The sequence below is a fragment of the Notolabrus celidotus genome, chromosome 11 (assembly GCF_009762535.1).
Source record: "Notolabrus celidotus isolate fNotCel1 chromosome 11, fNotCel1.pri, whole genome shotgun sequence".
Taxonomy (NCBI): domain Eukaryota; kingdom Metazoa; phylum Chordata; class Actinopteri; order Labriformes; family Labridae; genus Notolabrus; species Notolabrus celidotus.
In genome coordinates, this window is record NC_048282.1 from 33833645 (window position 1) to 33855099 (window position 21455).

The 21455-nt window shown below is 41.4% G+C and overlaps 3 protein-coding genes across 5 annotated transcripts in view; 2 read left to right on the forward strand and 1 right to left on the reverse strand.

The window, feature by feature from the left end:
- The window catches only part of pfkfb1 (6-phosphofructo-2-kinase/fructose-2,6-biphosphatase 1), a 42125-nt gene that overhangs the window by 13670 nt on the left and 7000 nt on the right, over positions 1-21455 (reverse strand). Inside the window, exons 2-3 of one of the 2 annotated variants that reach the window (XM_034694991.1) lie at positions 15842-15901; positions 6143-6236 (exon numbers count right to left, since the gene is read on the reverse strand). Coding sequence is in view for 1 of the 2 variants with exons in the window: in XM_034694990.1 (XP_034550881.1) it covers positions 15842-15851 (10 nt within the window). In the remaining variant the exon portion in view is untranslated. The remainder of the gene's footprint in view (positions 1-6142; positions 6237-15841; positions 15902-21455) is intronic. The other variant, XM_034694990.1, reaches the window with a different exon arrangement.
- LOC117821001 (UDP-glucuronosyltransferase 2C1-like) lies at positions 6109-13458 on the forward strand. 2 transcript variants are annotated; one of them, XM_034694983.1, is made up of 2 exons: positions 6109-6212; positions 11430-13437. In XM_034694983.1, exon 2 carries the CDS (start codon positions 11432-11434, stop codon positions 13040-13042), a length of 1611 nt encoding a protein of 536 aa, XP_034550874.1. In that variant the 5' UTR covers positions 6109-6212; positions 11430-11431; the 3' UTR covers positions 13043-13437. The 2 variants fall into 2 exon arrangements, with proteins under 2 accessions (XP_034550874.1, XP_034550875.1); XM_034694984.1 differs by lacking the exon at positions 6109-6212 and adding an exon at positions 11237-11284 and having other exon boundaries at positions 11430-13458.
- Positions 6133-20475, forward strand: LOC117821003 (UDP-glucuronosyltransferase 2B13-like). The gene is made up of 2 exons (XM_034694985.1): positions 6133-6212; positions 18585-20475. The coding sequence occupies exon 2, from the start codon at positions 18587-18589 to the stop codon at positions 20195-20197; it is 1611 nt and encodes a 536-aa protein (XP_034550876.1). The 5' UTR covers positions 6133-6212; positions 18585-18586; the 3' UTR covers positions 20198-20475.

A 21455-nucleotide genomic window follows, 5' to 3' on the forward strand; every position in this document is an offset into this window, starting at 1 on the left:
ACAGGCTGGATGCATACCCTCCTGGCCTGAGTCAAACAGCTCATGAGTCAACACTTTTCATATCAGCACACATATAGATAACCACCTGTTTCGTTGTTTCAGACTATGACTTAGATAGTAAAGGAACAATCAATGCTTTATCAGGACTAATGTTGCCTCATCTGAAAAGAAAACAGTGTTGTAATCGCTCTGTGTGCTGAAACCTTAATGTCACTCATCCCATTTAATTCAAACCGAGACACATTATCTCTCCAGTTTTAGCCAATGTTCAAAGTCTGAAAGCTCTCGGGCAGCAATAGCCACTAATGGCCGGAGTTTCCTGTTTTGGTCGAAGCTCAATCATTAAGAGTGGGTACATGCTATTCCAGCAGGCATTTACTGTGGCAGGGGATCAGCACACTCTCCTAAAGAGGGGGTGTGCTTCTTCTACTGATGCATTTCCTGCTATCTCCTCTCTCTCGTGTTCAAACACAAAGAAGTTACAGGGATTTTCAAAGGGATATAAAATGATGAAAAAGCAAATCACAACAAACACCCAGTGATGACTTCTCTCTCTCCAGTTCTCGCCGATACATGCAGGCTTTAGTGTTCCTTGGATTGAGTTATGAAACATGGTGGACTCTTCTACTCCTTATAGTTACCAATCTGTATTCAAGTGTGTCCTGCAAAGTATATTTCCTGTAAACAAAAACACAGCTATTTGAACTCCTTGTCTATTTCCTGTTGCTTTAATAAAGAGCTGCAACTTCTGCACAACGAGGAAGCTGCATAAAGCAATGCATTACAGGACGACACATGGAGTCTATTTATACTCTCGCCTGTGCTGCACTCAGTCTGAACATGCCTGTGCCCTGTATGTGTCACATGTTGGTCGAAACCTTGCTGCAATATTTACACAATGTACTGTATTTATTTTGGCATGCTCCCTGCAGAGACGGTTAATCAGTGAGCTCACCTGCGCTGTCACACCTGCGAAGCCTCATGTGTCCAAGCGGTGGAAGCTCCATGCTGTGCTACACTTCAATGAAGCAGCCAGCCAGTCAAACGTCCGTCGACCGTCGACGTGACGAGACACTGGATTACGTTGTCGGTGCGTCTCCAGAACTGATGCTCTTTTTAAAGAAACTAAATCCCTCTGCTGAAGTATTCTAACCCACCCCGACCCCCCCACTCTGAGTCCGCTAGCTCCTCGACACATGGACATATGATAGCAGCAGACTGGGTTTGTCCTTTAATGTTTGCCAGGGCCAGAGTTCACAACTTACACACACAGACACACACACACACACACTGCATGGGAGAAGCAGCACTCAGAGGGCGCGTCAAAACAAGTGCAAAGGTCGCTAAGAAAGTGATTGTTGATGCACTGGGAGACTGAAATGTGTGCTTATAGAGCACAACTACACACTGTGCACGTCTGTTTTAACGAACTATTAGGGAGGTATTGAGGTCAAACACTGGGACCAAAACCTGGAGGTTCAGGGGTGGCTTTGAAGTGATACCCTGCTATATTTAATCCTCTGTAGGGACTTCAGAAGACATGTCCTTAATTCAGGCGTCAGTATTCTCTTTTACAGAACAGACTAATCACCACGGTGCGTTCAGGCAGCTACAGAAGTTCACAAAAGACGTCACTTGACCAGTCAAAAGTTTGGACACACCTTCTCATTCAATGATTTTTATTTATTTGAATTATTTTCAACATTGTAGATTAATACTGAAGACATCTAAACTATGAAATAACACATGGAATGGTTTTGAATGAACAGGTGAGCCTTGTCAAGAGTTCATTTGTAGAATGACTTGCCTTCTTAATGTGTTGGAGACCATCAGTTGTGCTGTTCAGAGGTAGGGTTAGTACCATAGACTGTAAATAAAAATGGACAGCGTTGCTCCGCCTCTTCCCGTTGTACGGTTCTGAAGCAAAAAATCCCTCTCCTGGGCGCAGCCATTGTGCAGCCAGAGCCTGTGAAGCCACTGTAACGAGCTCCGCCCTACAGCGTGACGTCACAAGACGCTGTGTGTCATTTGAAGATTCACTCTACGGCGGCTGTGAATCAAAGGAAACAGGAAGTAAAACCCCGTTTTTTAAACTCTAATAACTAACGAAAAGAAACTTTAAAAAAAAAAGAGGCCTTGGACACAAAACACTCAAATACTAACTACATATCACCACAGCATACGGATGTGAGAAACATTCGTACGACGTGTATTTATTTTTTTAAGTTTGACTGCTCCCCCATTCAAATGAATGGGGGAGACAGATTTTTTTACCTATACTGCAGCCAGCCACTAGGGGGCAGTCACACTGCTGAAAGCCTCACCACCAGCCGAGGGAACTTCTCCCTTGGTTAGTACACAAAGGATAACCCTATTTGACTACTGTTGTAATCCAGATTATGGCAAAACCAAGCAGCAACCTCCGGCCTAAAAATATGAGACCAATGCTGAAGTGCTAAAAACTGCAGTTCATAGAGGATCCGCTTGAGGCTGGCTCCAGAAGTACCGGAAACCACATACACACCAATTCTAAAAAGCCGATCTTTACAGCAGAAATAAACATGTTTACAGCCGGGTACAAAAGACGAGTGTAGTCTGGATAGCTCATATCTCAATCGGCACACACTGTAGGGGAGGTGAATTTTTTTCTAACATGGTAGTTTCGAAGATATTGAGATTAAGAGTCTTCCAATGAGAAGCACAGCTGACTTGATTGACAGGCGGGAACACTGTAGCTGTTGGCTAGGAGGCTCAAAGCCCGCCTCTTTACGTCACGATCGCTCGACAGCAGCAATATGGCCGCCGCCGCCGATTGGCTTAAAAACAGCGCTTCAGAAACAGATGGGTGACGCCACGGATACTACGTTTATATTTTATACAGTCTGTGGGCAAAATGATATTATAACATAGTTTAATAGTCTTTGGTATTAATCTACAATGTTGAAAATAATTAAAATAAATAAAGAACATTGAAGGAGAAGGCGTGTCCAAACTTTTGACTGGTAATGTACTTCATCATTTCATACTTACAGGATACAATACAATATGAAAAGAACTCAAACAAAGTGAACTCAAACCAGGCAGCATGCTTACTAAAATATGTTTACTACATTTTTATCCTCTTTTTGTTCTACAGCCTACTTCTGATTCTCACCACTGACCACGAGAGTTGTTCCAGCAGTGAAACACTCCTCTATCTCCACATTGTGCAACACTAACACACTTTTGCGTTTAGTATTTTCTCTCCCAGCTCTTCCAGTTTTAAAACACAATACACACATGCTTTGTGTTATCATGCTATTGTTTTGTGACACAAAAGTTGTTTTCCCACTTTTCAGTGTTCAAAGGAAGTGCTGGAGAAGGTTGGTTCTCACAACATAAGCTGAGACTGATGGCATTGTAAAGGACAACAATGATAGGGTGGTGTATGAGAACAGAAACAGACAAACTAGAGGAAAAGAAAAAGTCATAAGACTTCAGCTGTATGACAGGCGGACAATGAGGGTGGGCTGCAGTGCTATAGATGAGTAGCTGACAATAAGAGCTGAAATGTCAACTCACTAGTCACTTTTTGAGAGTCGAGAATGCCAAATGAACGATTTAATTAATTGTTAAAAACAAATAATTATTTTTGTTGGTGTTTTTGTTTGTATGTTTGTGTTTTTTTTTATGTATTTATTATTTCCTTTTTTTCCTATTATTATTATTTAAGGATTTGATTGTCTTATTGTTTTTATTATATGTCCCTGTTAATTACAAGTGTTCAACACAACTGTCAAATTATGTTAAAAAAGTTCTAATAAACAAACTTCAAAAAGGAGGAAAAGTATCCAAACAACTAAATTACCCACAATGCAACTCAACAGATGATAGTTCAGAGGGAGATTCTGTGTAAGTGGCTTCCTCCAGCAGGGAGGTAGAGGTCTTTTAAGTTCACTTCCTCATCCCCCACCCCTCATCCGCCCCCTTCATTGTTTTCCTTTTCAAACTTGCAGTCTTTGAGCTACACACACAAGTCAAGGAACATCACTTTGGGTAATCTTTCAGGCTTCACTGAGCCATAATGACTATAATGGAAATAATTACTTAAACACCCTGTTACAAGTGCCTTGCCTTGGTTAACTTAAACTTCACTGCTGATGTTATAAAACCTCTCACACACCGACCACAGGAGAGATAACAAATGTCAAACTCCTTCCTTTTACAGTTATTTGATGCACAAACTTAATCAGTAAAGAAAGTTAGCAACTCACCACTTAGGCTGTAAATGAATCATCTTTACAAATGACTTCAGTATAAATGGATCATGCATCAATATATAGCTGTGTTCTTTTGCACAACTTTAACAACATCTACACACACATCTTCATAACATTTGGTTAACCATAGAGAGCGCAGAATACCACAGAATACCACAGAATACCACAGAATACCACAGAATACCACAGAATACTACAGAATACCACAGAATACTACAGAATACCACAGAATACCACAGAAAACCACAGAAAACCACAGAATACCACAGAATACTACAGAATACCACAGAATACCACAGATCATTGTTTTTACACAACAAAGGACAACACTCATCCAGGACATGAACTGTTTACTCTTCTATCCTCTGGTAGACTCTTAAAAAGCAGTGTGTTTTCCACTCTCACACGCAGAAATCTATTTCTGGTGTTATAGGTGCATTAACCTGATTGTTATTCATTGATACTCATTGTTTTTTTGTTTTTGCTAGAGTGTCTTTATCAGTGTTTCAAAGGGATGTCCCAATCAGCTTTTTTGAACCCTGATCCAGATCCGATTTTTTGATATTGAATATTTGCTGATACCGAGTCCCGATCTGATACTTGTACTTGCCTAGGTAATAGTTGCACAAGAGGTAAGAGAGTTGAGCTGCACACTGTTTTTTCTTTCTTTAAAAGAAATAAGTAATTCAAATAATAACTGAAACATGTCTGCGGTCTGGCTCTGTGCTCTCTCGTCTGTCAACACCCACCCGATTCTCCTCCTCCTCCTCCTCTCCTCATCCATGTTGTCTTTCTGGTCCTCTGAAAACCTCTGACCTGTTGACTCCAGGACTGGCTCCGCTCATCATGACGGTTTGTTGTTGTAGTAAAGTGAAATACGATCTGGTGATAACACAGAGTGTTTTATTCTGAAACACTTTTTAATGTTGTTCTGTGTGCAATGACAATAAAGGCATTCTATTCTAGTCTATGTTGTGGAAGTTTTTGCCGTTACTTCCCGTTACTGGTGAATAATGAAATAGAGACTTCTGCCGGCCGACAAGGTTTTATTTTCTTTGCAAGGAAAAGGTCAGTCAACACCCGAGCGGTTGGAATGAAGAAAGACCTCGAACATGGGGAAAGCTTGAACATTTATACCTGAGGACCGCCACCTAATGTGTGTTTCACACCCTTTGTCTGTTGTATGTATCTGCACCAGGATGGGATTGTGTATTCATCAAGGAGGTTTCAGGGTCTGGACGTCACAATTTAAAACACAATGGGACCTGGTGTCTTGATGAGGGGACAGGAGATGGGGCGTCTCGGGCAGTTGACCACAAAGGAACCGATTTTACCATTACATCTATCATACAGGTCCAGAAAGTTCTCCTGTTTGAGTTTGCTTTTGCGTCTTGGAAGTTTCAATCTGAAGCACTCCAAGATTGAAGATAGCCTTCAGGACAAATTCTGTTATTCCACTCATTGGGGAAATATTAACAGCGGATGTTAAACATTGGCTGGAGTGAAATCATGCAAACTAAAGTACTGGGAATTAAAGGTTCAGATGTGACAAGAGAGATATCTTTATGTTTCTCCCCCTTTTAAATATTGCATAAAAAGCATTGCTTGTTTGATATGCATTAGTACAGCAGGGATCACAACACTACATTGTTTTGTGTGTCATAAGACGTGTCTGAACGTGTGCACTGGGTTAACATCTCTGTGAAATTTTGGTTCAGGGAGTTTAGTAAAGGATATCCAGATGGTGTTTGGGCGGAGATGCAAAACAAAGTGCAACAGGGAAAAGTGTAGGAGGAGGGTTCAGAGGAGGGCTGACCTTGCATGAATTTGCAGGCAGCAGAATGGAGTAGTTCAGTCAGGATCATGTAGAGTTACACATTCACCTGCATTTAAACTGGTGCTTGATAGCCTCTGTCACTGGATTCTTTTTGGTCTGAGATCACAGAGTCGGAGGTGAGGAACTGCTTTACCTAAAAACTGTATATAGAGAGGATAAAGTCAGCAGAAGAGAGCTGATATTTAGGTTCACATTGGAGCAGTTTCTGGCGTGCAGACTTTATCTTCTCTTTCGACTCTGTTCCAAGCGTCCAAGCGTTGAGGATTTGGACGTGCATGCCAATTCTACTTTGCTCTACCAAAAAACTGTGACACTGCTTGCATTTTTGTCTTCTTTTTGGACAGTGTGGTTTCTTCTTTAGGTTTGGTGAGAGGCATTTCATCACAGTAAGTAAACAGGCCTGCAGATTATGAAAGATGTTTGATTATGAAAGACTTTGTATGTCACCTGCAGCTAAAAATCTGTGTCACATCAAAAGATTATTTAAAACAACACATGCATGATTTCCAGACTTCAGCAGATATTTTATCTCGTGCTTAGTCTGCACGGTAGACAGCAGAAGCACTGCGCGTGGCTGTGGTTTTGCTGTGTCCTGTGTGCTAGATTTATTTAGGTTGTGTGGCTGTGCTCTAAATCACAGAAAACAATGTGGCGATGAAACTTTTAGAGATAATGACACAGATTTGTTTCATCTGCTTGCTTTCATTTTCTACTAAATCATATTTAATGATGCTGAAATCTTTGCATCAAGCCTTTATGCTACGAATATAACTGATGAATGACCTTTTGTGGAGTTAGAACTTTGACATAGTTAATTGGTGATGAGTATTAACAGTTCCAGGAAGAAAAAAAAAACAGGAGATGAACTAAGACTGTGTACAAAGAGCAAATGTAGCAGATAAGTGTGAAGTCTGAGGGCAGAACACAAAAACATCAAACACTGAAGAGATGTTGTTAAAGGTGGAGAAGTAGGTTGCATTAGAATGACGTGAGGCATTGGGTAAGCATTAAATACCACACATGTGAACAAGATCAAACAAGCGCATACGCACAGTCGCACACACTTCCATACACAAACACACCACTTTTTTTGTCAACACGTTTCAAACAGACACATGAAGCCAAGTTCACATTTATGAAGTGTTTATCCCAAGGCACGACCTGCTCATTCAATGAACTGCTCCTGCAGCAGAGAAGTGTTTTTCAGGGTACACGCTCTGACAAGCTACACAGAGTATATAGAGCCAAAACCAACTTCCTGCTTTTATCTAGGCTGCAGAGAACTTGAAAGTTGTGTATAACACAGCGGGAAGCAGCTACTGTAACTTGTCCCTAAATATGGTGGTAGTCTTGTACTATGGCTTGTGCTGAGTTAAAGGTACAGTGTGTACATTAGGGCTGTCAATGAATATTCTAAATTCGAATATATATTGGAATATTTAAAAAAAACGGAGATTTGATTGTGAAAATTAATATTCGACTGTGAAAAAAAACACAGGAGTTGCACATGCACATCGTGAAGCAGACGGCAGAGAGAAATCCTTCCGTCCCCGGATCCTCAGTGCGCTCTGAACGCGTTTTTTCCTCTGTTGGGAATACAGTGAATAAAACGAGATCAGGCCTCTTGACACGTGGACTGCCTCGTGTTTTTGGCAAATAAGACCCTACACTGACAGTGGACTAAAAGAGCCCGACAATCAGTGACACTGGGATAAAATGCAGATTTCCTCTTTTTTTTATACTAGCGCCAAGAATGTAAGTGGACTACTATTTCGTTTTTAACTTCAATTAATGTTAATAATTTTTGCTTCAATCACTGAATGAAGCCTGCCTATATCAGGGACAAGAGTCAGGACCTTTAATTGCTCGCACATGTCTTGTTCAGCACTCACTCAGCGCATTGCGCACAGGAAGGGGGGCGAGCGAGCGAGAGGTCTACAGCCCTAAACGTGTTACGGTATAGACTAGGGCTGAGCGATTTTGGAAAATAATCTAATTGCGATTATTTTCCTTAATATTGCGATTGCGATTATTTTTTCAAGGTCCTCTTCATGTATTTTTCAACAAACACAAGTAATAAATCAATCTGTATTATAATAAACAATATCAGATTTATTATACACAAACTGTTCTTTCTCATAGGCTAGACTTCTGTTAAGATAAAGGCAAATGAAGCATGAATTAATATGAAAGACGGTTTATTTATCTACTTCAATTACAGTTGTAAACTTACTGAATCCCTTGACTTGCAGTCTTGTAAGCGTTCACCACAACTAATTAACAAAATTCTGCCAAACAAGTGTTTTCAGTTTAAAGCATGTTTGGATGTGAACCAGCCGACTGAAGGTGTTGCTCACAGCGGAGACGCTCAGCTGGGGGCTGCGGCTGAGTGACAGGTCTCTTTTTTCCTCCGCTGCCGGACTGATTCTGACCCGGTTGCGCTCCTGACTGACACCTGACCACATAAACATGCTTATTTTTCTCAATAAGAACCAGTAGACAGAAAACTGGACACTGTGAGTCTTAAATATGATTCTGTTCAGTTGTCCTGTTGCAGTAAATCCACATGTTGTCTGGGTCTTCACTGATTCTGCGTCTGCGGAGATTATTTATAAGCCTGCTCCACATGTTGATATTCAGCGTGTTGATTACTTTGTACGTCCCAATATGATCGGTTCTTCTGCTGAGGCAATTTTTAACAAAACAACAAATCAAAACTTAGCGTGGCTGAAGTTGTTTTCTTCATCCCCCGCTCACACGTGTCTCGTTCTTCTGAGTTTTTTTGCCGTCGGCAAATCAGCTGAAAGGCGCATTACGGCCACCTACTGCATGCATGTCACGTAAGGCTGCGTCTCTGTTCACAAAACTTTTTTTTTTTTTTTTTTTTAATCGCAGCCTTTGAGATTTGATGATTGCATTCTATTACATTGCGATGTCGGTTTGAATTCGATTTATCGTTCAGCCCTAGTATAGACCATTAGGTCATTTACTTGTTTTGTAATGTGTAGGTGTGTTTTAGGCATGCTATATCTTAAATAAAAATACATATACAAGTAGTTATGTCTCCTTGTATTAGTTTGTCCACCTGTTATTGACATAATGCACAAATATAGATATTCGAATGGTTCGAACCTATGGGTTTTTTTTTAGAGCGAATATTCGAACGTCATTTTGGAGCAATTTTGACAGCCCTAGTGTACATATGGAACTGATACGGGATGATCCAGCATTGAGGAGGACTGAGTAGGAGAAGGTGTTAGTCCAGTTTGTCTTAGTGTTTCTTGTTAATGTGAGAAAATGAGCAGATATTCAGTGTTGTAGTCAAGACCACATTAACCGAGACCAAGACATGTCCGAGACTAGAGTACACCGAGACCAAGACAAGACCAAGACATTTAGGGGTGGAGACCGAGTCAAGACCAAGACCAAGGCAGGGCAAGACCGAGTCAAGACCAAGACCATATAGATCAATGAAAAATCATTATGAGAGTAAACAAATTAAAACACTTAATTACTGCTGGCCTTACGGCAGCTAAGTAAAAGTACCGTCTCCTCATCCTTCAATGTATCCTGATAGAGACACCATGCCTAAACTAAAAAGAGCTAGCGCTACCTACTAGGGATGTACATTTTAAGTATTTTCCGTGATCGATTTTTGGAAATGTTAACGATCAATTAATGATTAATTGATAAAAAAAAACCATTATTATTCTTACGTCAAAAAAAAGGCCAAATACGTTGTCTTCCCCCTAAATTATATTTTCTACAGCAACAAAATGCAAATAACTGACGGGATTGAATACGGGTACATGTTTGACACGCAGAATATCAACGATCAGGCTCATTAAAATATTCTACGCGGACATAGTCTTATAAAGTGAAGGCTGAGACTACTAACAGAAAAGTACTTCAGACTCGCAGTGTCCAGTTTTCTGTCTACTCGTTCTTATTGAGAAAAATAAACATGTGTATTCAGTCAGGTGTCAGCCGGGAGCGCAACCGGGTCAAATTCAGTCCAGCTGCAGAAAAGCCCAGATGGATCTGATGTTCCTGCTCTGCAAACATAGCATACCTGAATTTCCCACCTGTCTGCCTTCGTATCCAAAGGTTAAAATGTCCTGTTTAAAGCTGTCACTCTTCGTGCCCGTGTTGTTGTTGGCAGCAGTTGCGTATTGATCCTCTTTAAAAAAGCGCATGTGCAGACCTGAAGCGCAGCCGCAGCCCCCAGCTGAGTGTCTCTGCTGTCCGCAACACCTTTAACAGCTGATTCACATCGAAACATGCTTTAAACTTAAAAGGGGGTCTCTCTTATCACAGTAATGACAGGGACACAGAGTGCATCAGCGGTGGTCTCGACTAGTCTGTCTTGATATAAAATACTGAGTTTGCCAAGTCGCGCGTAAAAATGCTTTCCAGTCCGAGACGAGACAGAGACCTTAAAAAAAGGATCTCGAGACCTAGACCGGTCTTGAGTACTACAACACTACAGCTATTACTCTGATCTGTCTGTTTTTCAATGCTCTGCCTCTGTTGTGATCTGTCCTGTATTTCAGTGCACACCCTGATATAAAGCATGATCAATGCCTCAACATGCTGTGAATGACAGAAGGAGAATTTAACAACAAGCTGTTATACAAGTTTTCTAATCCAGAGCAGTTGGGAAGTATTACATGTCTATGAAGGTTCTCAGTCATCCAGGTCATGATCATTCAAAGCTTAATCCGCAAAGGAGACTGGACCTGGTAGAAATTCTTGAAGACATTTCACATCTCTCCGAAAAAGGCTTCTTCAGTTCTGAGCAGACTGGGGAAGAGCGAGAAAATATAACAATGGTGGGTGTGTTCAGGTGGTCGCAAAAAGGGTCCTGAGTAGGGTCGTTATCCTAGTTCCTGACAGTCGTTCCGGTGATTGGGTTAGCTGTGGGTCGTTAGGGTACCATGATCTCTGGTGTGAGTGTGGCCTTACTTGTTTTGAGAGAGAATTTAAGACAGCATTGTACGCTGGAGACAAATGGTGTCTGACGGCCAAAGTAAGGACCCATAGTTACTACCTGAACACACCCACCACTGTTCGAGGCTTATATGTTCTAGCTCTTCCCCAGTCTGCTCAGAACTGAAGAAGCCTTTCGGAGGAAACGTCTTCAAGAATTTCTACCAAGTCCAGTTGCCTGTTCAGATCAAGCTTTAAGGTAATACATGGATCTGTTTGTAAATGACATCCAACTTTTTAAAATGTTGTCATCAGAGACTCCAGTCTGAAATATACTATAGAATAGTAACTCCATATTTCATATTAACAGAGATTTGCTCATGAAGTTCTGTTCTTTTTTGCAGAGATGGGGTCCAGTTCAGTCCTGGTCTTTGTCCTGCTGTTTTCAGTCACTCTGCCATTCAGTAGCGATGGTGGGAAGATACTGGTTTTCCCAATAGATGGGAGTCACTGGCTGAACATGAAAATCCTGGTGGAGGCGCTTCATTCACAGGGCCACCAGATCACAGTGATACGTTCCTCAACCAGCTGGTATGTGTCTGAGTTTTCACCCCATTACACCTCCATCACCATCCCCCAGGAACAGTCTCAAAACATAGAGAGCCAAAGCCACATGAGCTCCTACTTGCAGAGGACATTAGATATTCGTCGGAGAAGGGGAACCCTGAGGGCGTTTGTGGAATTTTACTTGGACCTTTTCACTTTGTTAGGGGAGAACCAGAAAAGTGTTGCCGATCTGGCTGGCTGCATTTTTGAGAATAAGACGCTGATCAAGGAGCTGAAGGAAACTGGATATGATCTTTGTCTGACTGACCCAGTGTTTCCGGGAGGAGTTCTGTTGGGACACTATCTCCAGCTTCCCATGGTTTTCAATGTGCGCTGGCTTTTCATTGGTGAGGCACACTTTGCCATCGCTCCTACTCCTCTATCCTATGTTCCTGAGCTGTTCTCCCATTATTCTGATGAGATGGACTTTTTCCAAAGAGTGAACAATGTATTCTTACATAGCGTTTTAGTTTACATGTACCACTTTGTCACAAATCCACCATTCCAGGTTGTGTGTGATAAATACTTTGGCCCAGATGTGACCGTCCTGTCCCTCATTCAGGGTGGTGATATCTGGCTGATGAGGGTCGACTTTACATTTGAGTTTCCACGTCCCACCATGCCCAATGTTGTCTACATTGGAGGGTTCCAGGGTCATCCCTCAAAGCCTCTTTCATCTGATTTAGAGGAGTTTGTGCAGAGTTCTGGTGAACATGGGGTCGTCATCATGACTCTCGGAACCCTGTTGGGTGACCTCGGCCCAGAGATATCGGAGATCATTGCCTCAGCCTTTGCCAACCTCCCTCAGAAGGTCGTGTGGAGGCATATCGGTCAAAGACCCGCCACATTGGGAAACAACACCAGGCTGGTGAAATGGCTTCCTCAAAACGACCTTCTTGGTCACCCTAAGACCAAAGTGTTTATCACGCATGGGGGCACCAATGGAATATACGAAGCCATGTACCATGGAGTCCCTATCCTGGGCATGCCTCTAATCTTTGACCAGTTTGACAACATGGTGCGTCTGAAGGCCCGGGGAGTGGCTGAAATGGTTGAAGTAACAGCAATGGATGTTGAATCTCTGACAAGTGCTCTGAAGAATATGCTGGATCCCAAGAAGCCGTACAAACCGAATATGCTCAGACTGTCACAGCTCCATCACGACACACCAATTAAACCATTAGACAGTGCCGTTTTCTGGACGGAGTACGTCATGAGGCACAAAGGCGCAGCACACCTGCGCACCGAGTCATACAAGATGCCATGGTATGCCTATCACAGTCTAGATGTGATGGCATTCTTAGCAGCATGTGGTTTGCTAATCATCACATTTATTTTGGGTTCTTGTAAATGTCTCATTGGATGTTTATTCAAGACAAAGAAGTCCACATTAAAGCCAAAGAAAGAATAGATAACATGAGGATGAAGTAGGATAGCTGAGAGAAGTGAGATTATATAGACAACGCTGAAAATTAACACACATTGATGAGAGGCAAAAAGCTGTGAAGGTGGAAATCTGTTCATGAAAAAGATGTGTAATAGCTATTAAATGACAAAGCTATGAGCTCCTTTCTCTCTGCTGCACTGATTTTTTAATTTGGCAAATTTCCCATTTTCTGCAGAAATCATTTCTGGATTTTGTGTCATTTCACTAAATGTTCAGTGATAACTTTGTATCTTCCTTTTTTTAAATCTGTGAATTATCATGAGTTTGTATGAAACAATGCCTGGGGCTGAATCACAAAAATAAAAGGTGACAGCGTGTGAAGACAATTTGATATTTTTAAGAGCAAATGTTGGATCTCTTAATAAATGATTACTAATAAAAAAAAATGTTTCTTGCATTTTCTCTATTCAGGCAGATCTTTTGTGATGGGGTTGAGGTTTTTGATTCATCATAAGGGATGGGGTTGTCACGATACTCTCTTTCTGATCTTCCATGTAATGTAAAAGTCTATGTCCAACCCACATTGTTAAAATCTAATGTGGGTTGTGGTGCAGGAGTAAAGTCTTTAAAATAGGACAAAACCTGTCATACTTAAATGACTTAATAAAACACAAGTATCACACCACATGACGTTTCATGCACTTAGCACCACATTGGATCTTTTGGTTAAATGCTGAAGAGCAAACAACACACCCACTGCAAAAAAAAAAGTAAATAATCTCTAACTTTTTTTGTAAAGAGCTTCACACCAACAAACACTGAACTAAATGGGATGCTAGAAAGACTGGATTGAGTGAATAAGTGACAAAAAACAGGCAGCCTTCAACCCTCCCGTGTTTTTCTGAGATGTTCTCTGTACTTTCAGGAACAACATGGACCCCTCCTTCCCAAAGGTCTCAGAATAGTTACCCTTTAAAGTATCACAATGTCTCCACATATCATTTCAATTTTTGGGACAAATTTGTTTTGATCACGGCTCACACAGATATTAGGTAATGAGACAGTAGCTGAAATGGGGAAATACTTGCATGTATTATGCATGTACATTAAGGAGAGGATCCAACATGTATATGAAAGCTTTTAAGGATTTTCAGTTTATGGGCAAATTGCACAAAAAAAACAACCTCCAACTTTGACCTTCCTCTTACAACCATGCCCTTTGACATTAACCAGTCCCTCCAGGAAGTTGTGATTTCGCGATCGCAACTATCAACGCAAATTCAACCAATAAGCACGATTTTTTCGCGGCCTTGCAATTTTATACAATCACAGCAACTTTCACGCAAATTTGACCCAATACCTTAATCTCAGCCCCTGTACGTCATCGGTGACATCATCAATTTCATTTCCTTGGAACATAAACGTAAGTCCTCACTTGATCGGCACTTTTCAAAACGAGGACAGCAGGACGGCAGGCAGGACAAGTGACGATGACAACGCTGTTATTTATAGATACTAGAGTTATTATCTGAGGGGCGCAGTGTTAGCTTGGTCTCTACCTGCAGCAGGTGTGCTTTATGAACCAGCTCTCCCTCCTCCATGCATCTGTCTCATCTTCATTGATGATTTTTACCCCCGGTGTGCGTTAGTGACAAAGACACAACCAGGGGACGTCTGTTTAACATTTGAGGTTTGACGTTGTTGCCACCATTACTGTAAAAAGCTTGGTGTCTACAGCTTGAGTTATTCCAGTTTGGTGATACATCAGACACGCTTAGTAAGTTTTGATCAACTCCTAGTCATCAAATATGCAGATGCATTTCAGAGTGCCATGAGCTGACTGTCTGTGCCTCTGTCACTGCGAGGTGCATTCAGGGACCGTCGTAAATGTGCAATACAGTCCTTTCATGGCATTTTACTGTGAATCAAGAGAATTAAAACACAGTCACAGTGGACATATCAAGAATGTTTTCTAAAAACAACTGTAATTTAGCGTATTTACTTAACCCTGAGATGTTATTGGGGGAAAAAAAAGCAAAAAAAAATTTGCAACTTTCACCGCAATTTTTTCAAAAAGCTGTCGCAAAATCAGGCTTTTAGGGCAATCACAAAAAAATCCTGCGAAATGCTGGAGGGACTGATTAACTCAAACTTTGGATAACTTTTCATCTTCAATGCAGTATTGGTATTTTGAGTGTATTGGATGAAACCTCTGGGACAAGTTTGTTTAAATATGAACTAGGGATGGGCATTTCAAGCCAAAATACTATTTGATAATCACTGGCATCTATTCGGCGATGATTCGTAATCGAGGGGGACGAGGGGCTGCTGTCTCGACCTTTATGTTGTTGTTTCTGTGACGCAGCAGCATGCATTCCCAGTCTCTGCAATTATCTCTGTTTCTGAACCTCACACGACTATACACATATTCCCAGTGACTGTCGCTAATGTTTTCTTCTTCTTTTGCTATTTAATGCAGTTAGCATTCTTCTTCTTCTGTTACTTATTGCGGTTAGCAAACAGCTTTAAGACGCTCTACAGCCACCATGTGGTGGGAATACTATATTACAACCAGGCACCGGTGAAAATGATTAAATTGTACTTTTAATATAAGAAAATATTCACATTAACTCTTTGATTTTTAATAAGTAAACCAATATTTGAGCATTCGAAAATCATTGCCCATCCTTAATACAAACCCTGTAAATCGCCCAAACATTGGCAAAATCAGACATTCAAATCAAAATAGTAGACTTCCTATTGAAATTCTACTTCGATGATGGGAGACTTTTGTGCAAGTCTTAACATGATACATATGCTTACCTATTTTCATGCAGTAGGTCAAACCCTCTCCAGGGGGCGATGTGGAGCCATTCACAGCACCTGTAAATGAAAAGCACCATCATGTTAACTTTGTCCTTCTTCTTATAGGCTTGCAAAGACATTTTTGTTTTAGGAAGGTTAATAAATTATAACTTGCATTTATTTGCAGACACCAGGAAAGAACAGTTCAGTCAGGATCCTGTAGTTATACATTTACAGCACTTGCAGTAAAACTCATATGATCATCTCTGACACTGGGTTCTTTTTGGTCAGAACAAGAGGTCTGAGTCTGAGGTGAGGAGCTGCTTTAATAAACTGTGACACTGCATCGTTTTGACCTTTTTTTGGACAGTTGTGTTTCTACTTCAGGATTGTTCAGAGGCATTTCATCACAGTAAGTAAACGGGCCTGCAGAACATACTGTCCCCTTGGTTTGATTATGAAAGACTTTGTATGTTTACTGTAACAAACTAATGCTGTTAAAAATCAGTCTCTGTCGGGTCAAAAGATTATTAAAAACCACAAACGCATGATGATTTTCAATTTCTCACTCAACATTTTATCTCACACTTGGTCCACACTGACAATAAGGCTTTAGTTTTGCTGTTTCCTGTATGTTGGGTTTATCTAAGCGGTGTGGTTATTTCCTATATCACAGGAAACGAGGTGGGGGTTATTTATTAAGCAGATGAAAGTTTGAGAGAAAATAAATCATGGTTTGATTCTTGACATAAAGATGTCAAATGTTATGTTTACCGATTCCTTTAAAGCTGGGGTTGGTAATCAGATTTAGATACACTTTTTGTTATACTGGTTAAAATGATCTTTATGTCCTGATGGCAATCAATACATGATGTGTTCTTAAAAAAGAGTGAAAAAAAGCTGCTATCTACAGCCGGAGTAAACCTGGGAAAACACCAACCAATCACCGTTTTTTGGCTCCCCAAATTTTAAACCAATCAAATCCCGTCCAGCCGTTCTGCCCTCCTCCTGCGCTTACATTTCCCCAGCGTTCACTCCTCCGAGTCCCCGTCTCCTGCCTCTGCTTCCCCTGACTCTATTTACTGCCCCTCTCGCTCGTCCTCGGGCCTGTCCGCTCTGACCTGATGAGGTGCTTTGCTCAGGACTGTAGTCCGGATCAGAGTCTAAAAATCTCTCACCAACAAGCAGAATAATTAATGACGTTCAGTAAGTCCTACAGAAAATATATATTTATTGTAGCGTCCGTCCGGACGCTGTAGTGATGATGAGCCGATTCGTGAACACGTTGAGCTTTAATAACTGGTCACTGTCGGCCGTGATCACGCCAACCAGCAAAACAACAATTAATGTTTGAATGAATGAAGAACTTCTCCTCTTGTCTCTCCTCTCTCCCACTCGCACTCTCTACACCTCTCCTGATGCCTTCACTGACCGTCAACACTGTAGGAATTAAGAACATCTACACTGAACACGTTTAACAAACAGTAGAGCTGTTACAGTGTTATATATGTCTTTTCTCCTGATATCGTGTCACCGGTACAACTGGATAATTCTAGCATGACAGTTGTAAGTGCTAACAGCAGCCATGTTTGTTTGTGTTTTTAACTTTCACTATGATAATGTTTTGGTGAGGACCGGTTTTGAATCAGTCACCATCATATGGTCGAGAATCAGCGGCGCTCGTGCATGTGAGCAGGGGGTCGTTTTGGAGGAGCTCCGAGGGAGGAGGGGAGGGGTTAGACGGAGTCATGAGGAAATGCTACATTCAAATTCATGCTGGCTTTCCGAGACTACCAACCCTAGCTTTAAATTCATGCTTATTTTAATATTCAAAATGTAATGACACTCTAAAAACTGTGCATCAATGCTATGTGATAGAAGGTTAACTGGTAATGAATATTCACATTCCTGGAGAAGAACTAATCCAGGAGATGAACTGAGAAAGTGTGCAAAGAACAAATGAAGCAGATAAGAAGATCTGGACTGGACGAGGCAGAACAAATGAAACTTCACACATGGATCTGAATTTAAAAAGAGATGTTGGAAGTCCATCAATTAAGTCAGGTTTTTAAGAGATACATAAATCCTAGATTATGATTATAAAGTGTTTATCAGAACCAAAAAGAACTTCCTGCTTTATAAAGGTTGGAGAGTCCACTTCACATCATATTTAATAATCTGAAGTGTAAAAAGACTAAATCAATAAGGATTACCAGCAATAGGCAGTTTACTCATCCTCAAATGTAGTAATATATCATTACACGTTATGTTATGAGTGAATAATGATGCATGACTTCCTGTTATTTCTTGCACTGAACCAGTAATCTGCACAGATTATCAGAGTGCTAAATTCAGTCAGCACAAAGATTAGAAGAAAGGAGTCCTAGCTCTTTCCAAAGGTAACAGGTAACCATGTTCTCTCAGTGGACATCTTTCCTGTGACATTACGTTCAGGGTGAGAAGCTCAAACGCAAGTATCGGAACGGGATCAGGGGCCAAAAAAGCGGACCAGGACACCCCTAGGTGTCATGTCCTACTACTAAACTCCAGGTAATAAGTCCTATAAATAAACTCTTGGTAATTCAAGTCCCTTTTTCACAAAGTCCTAATGTAGGGTGCATATTGCACTAAACTTAGCCAAGTGTCCAGAATCTAACCCCCAATGCATTCTTAAGCAGCAGCACTATCAAGTCTTCATTAATAACATTAAATATTGAACATAATCAGTGGAATTTGCTGCATGTTCTCTTCTCTTTTGCAGAGATGGGGTCCAGTTCAGTCCTGGTTTTTGTCCTGCTGTTTTCAGTCACTCTGCCATTCAGTAGCGATGGTGGGAAGATACTGGTATTCCCAATAGATGGGAGTCACTGGCTGAACATGAACATCCTGGTGGAGGCGCTTCATTCACAGGGCCACCAGATCACAGTGATACGTTCCTCAACCAGCTGGTATGTGTCCGAGTTTTCACCCCATTACACCTCCATCACCATCCCACAGGAACAGTCTCAAAACATAGAGAGCCAAGCTTACATGAGCTCCTACTTAAAGAAGACAATAAAACTACATTGGGGAAGGAGAGACCTGAGGGCGTTTGTGGAATTTTACTTGGACCTTTTCACTTTGTTAGGGGAGAACAATAAAAGTGTTGCCGATTTGGTCCGCAGCATTTTTGAGAATAAGACGCTGATCAAGGAGCTGAAGGAAACTGGATATGATCTTTGTCTGACTGACCCAGTATTTCCAGGAGGAGTTCTGTTGGGACACTATCTCCAGCTTCCCATGGTTTTCAATGTGCGCTGGCTTTTCATTGGTGAGGCACACTTTGCCATCGCTCCTACTCCTCTATCCTATGTTCCTGAGCTGTTCTCCCATTATTCTGATGAGATGGACTTTTTCCAAAGAGTGAACAATATGATCTCTCATAGCTTGTTAGTTTACATGTACCACTTTGTCACAAATCCACCCAACCAGGCTGTGTGTGATAAATACTTTGGCCCTGATGTGACCGTCCTGTCCCTCATTCAGGGTGGTGATATCTGGCTGATGAGGGTCGACTTTACATTTGAGTTTCCGCGTCCCACCATGCCCAATGTTGTCTACATTGGAGGGTTCCAGGGTCATCCCTCAAAGCCTCTTTCATCTGATTTAGAGGATTTTGTGCAGAGTTCTGGTGAACATGGGGTCGTCATCATGACTCTCGGAACCCTGTTGGGTGACCTCGGCCCAGAGATATCAGAGATCATTGCCTCAGCCTTTGCCAACCTCCCTCAGAAGGTCGTGTGGAGGCATATCGGTCAAAGACCCGCCACATTGGGAAACAACACCAGGCTGGTGAAATGGCTTCCTCAAAACGACCTTCTTGGTCACCCTAAGACCAAAGTGTTTATCACGCATGGGGGCACCAATGGAATATACGAAGCCATCTACCATGGAGTCCCTATTCTGGGCATGCCTCTAATCTTAGACCAGTTTGACAACATGGTGCGTCTGAAGGCCCGGGGAGTGGCTGAAATGGTTGAAGTGACAGCAATGGATGTTGAATCTCTGACAAGTGCTCTGAAGAATATGCTGGATCCCAAGAAGCCGTACAAACCGAATATGCTCAAACTGTCACAGCTCCATCACGACACACCCATTAAACCATTAGACAGTGCAGTTTTCTGGACGGAGTACGTCATGAGGCACAAAGGTGCAGCACACCTGCGCACCGAGTCATACAAGATGCCATGGTACGCCTATCACAGTCTAGATGTGATGGCATTCTTAGCAGCATGTGGTTTGCTGATCATCACATTTATTTTGGGTTCTTGTAAATGTCTCATTGGATGTTTATTCAAGACGAAGAAGTCCACATTAAAGCCAAAGAAAGAATAGATAACATGAAGATGAAGTAGGACAGCTGATAGCTGTAATGGCTCTTAAATGATAAAACTATGAGTTCTGTCTCTCTGCTGTACTGATTTTTTATTTTGGCAAATTTTCCATTTTCTACAGAAATCATTGTTTGATTGTTGCTCAGTGTATCAGTACTTAGATTGATTTTGTATCTTCCTGATTTGTGAATCATCATGAGTTTGTATGAAACAATGCCCGGGGCGGAATCACAAAAATAAAAGTTCAGAGCGTATGAAGGCAAATTTATATTTCTAAGAGCAAATGTTGGATCTTTTGAATAAATGATTACTAATAAAAAATGTTTTGGATCTTTTTATTTAAAAAAGGACTTTCAATGATATTTTATTTGTGTTAAACATTCTCTGCTCTTTGTGCTACACACAGCCATAGTTCTGACCAAAGCAAACAGCTCAACATTTTACAAGCTTGCACTTGTGGTCGTCTGAGAGGTGAGGTAGTATCAGATATTGCATCAATGTAACCACAGGTATGGAAGCACCGTGCAGACACACTATCTTCCCACCTTTGTATTTAAATACATGAAACCTAACCTTGCATTTCCTCTATTCTTATTCTTGTGACGCAGGGAGGTTGTACAATAAATGATAGAGGAAGATCAACAACAAATATAACATTTAAGGTAGAATCGTCCAAAGCATTTAATATCCACGTTGTTTTAATAGAAATCTGAATTCTGACCAAGCTACTACTCAAAGTAAAAAAACACAAATTGTGCACAATTTATTTAACCCGGCTTGACACAGGATCACAGAGTCTGGGGGTAAACGATAACACGTTTGCAAGTGTGAGTTGTCTCCGATCCGTTAGGTCTGAGCCCTCCGGATCAGATACGCAAGACTTCTATTTCTGCCGGATGCCGGAGCACGACGCATCAATCTGTACAGAGCAGATGGAGCGGGACAGGAAGTCAGGCACCAAAACAAAATGAAAACGTCCGGCTAATTTTCAGAATAAAACACTCTGTGTTATCACCAGATCGTATTTCACTTAACTACAACAACAAACCAAAGTCATGATGAGCGGAGCCAGGCCTGGAGTCAACAAGTCAGAGGTTTTCAGAGGACCAGAAAGACAAAATGGATGAGGAGAGGAGGAGGTAATTAGTAACTAATTCAGTAATTACTGCGGGAAAACCTCGGTCACATGACTCCAGCTGTCCGGGGGTCCTGCTCCTCGCTGCGTTACGAAAATGCAACCGGTGGGTGTTGACGGACGA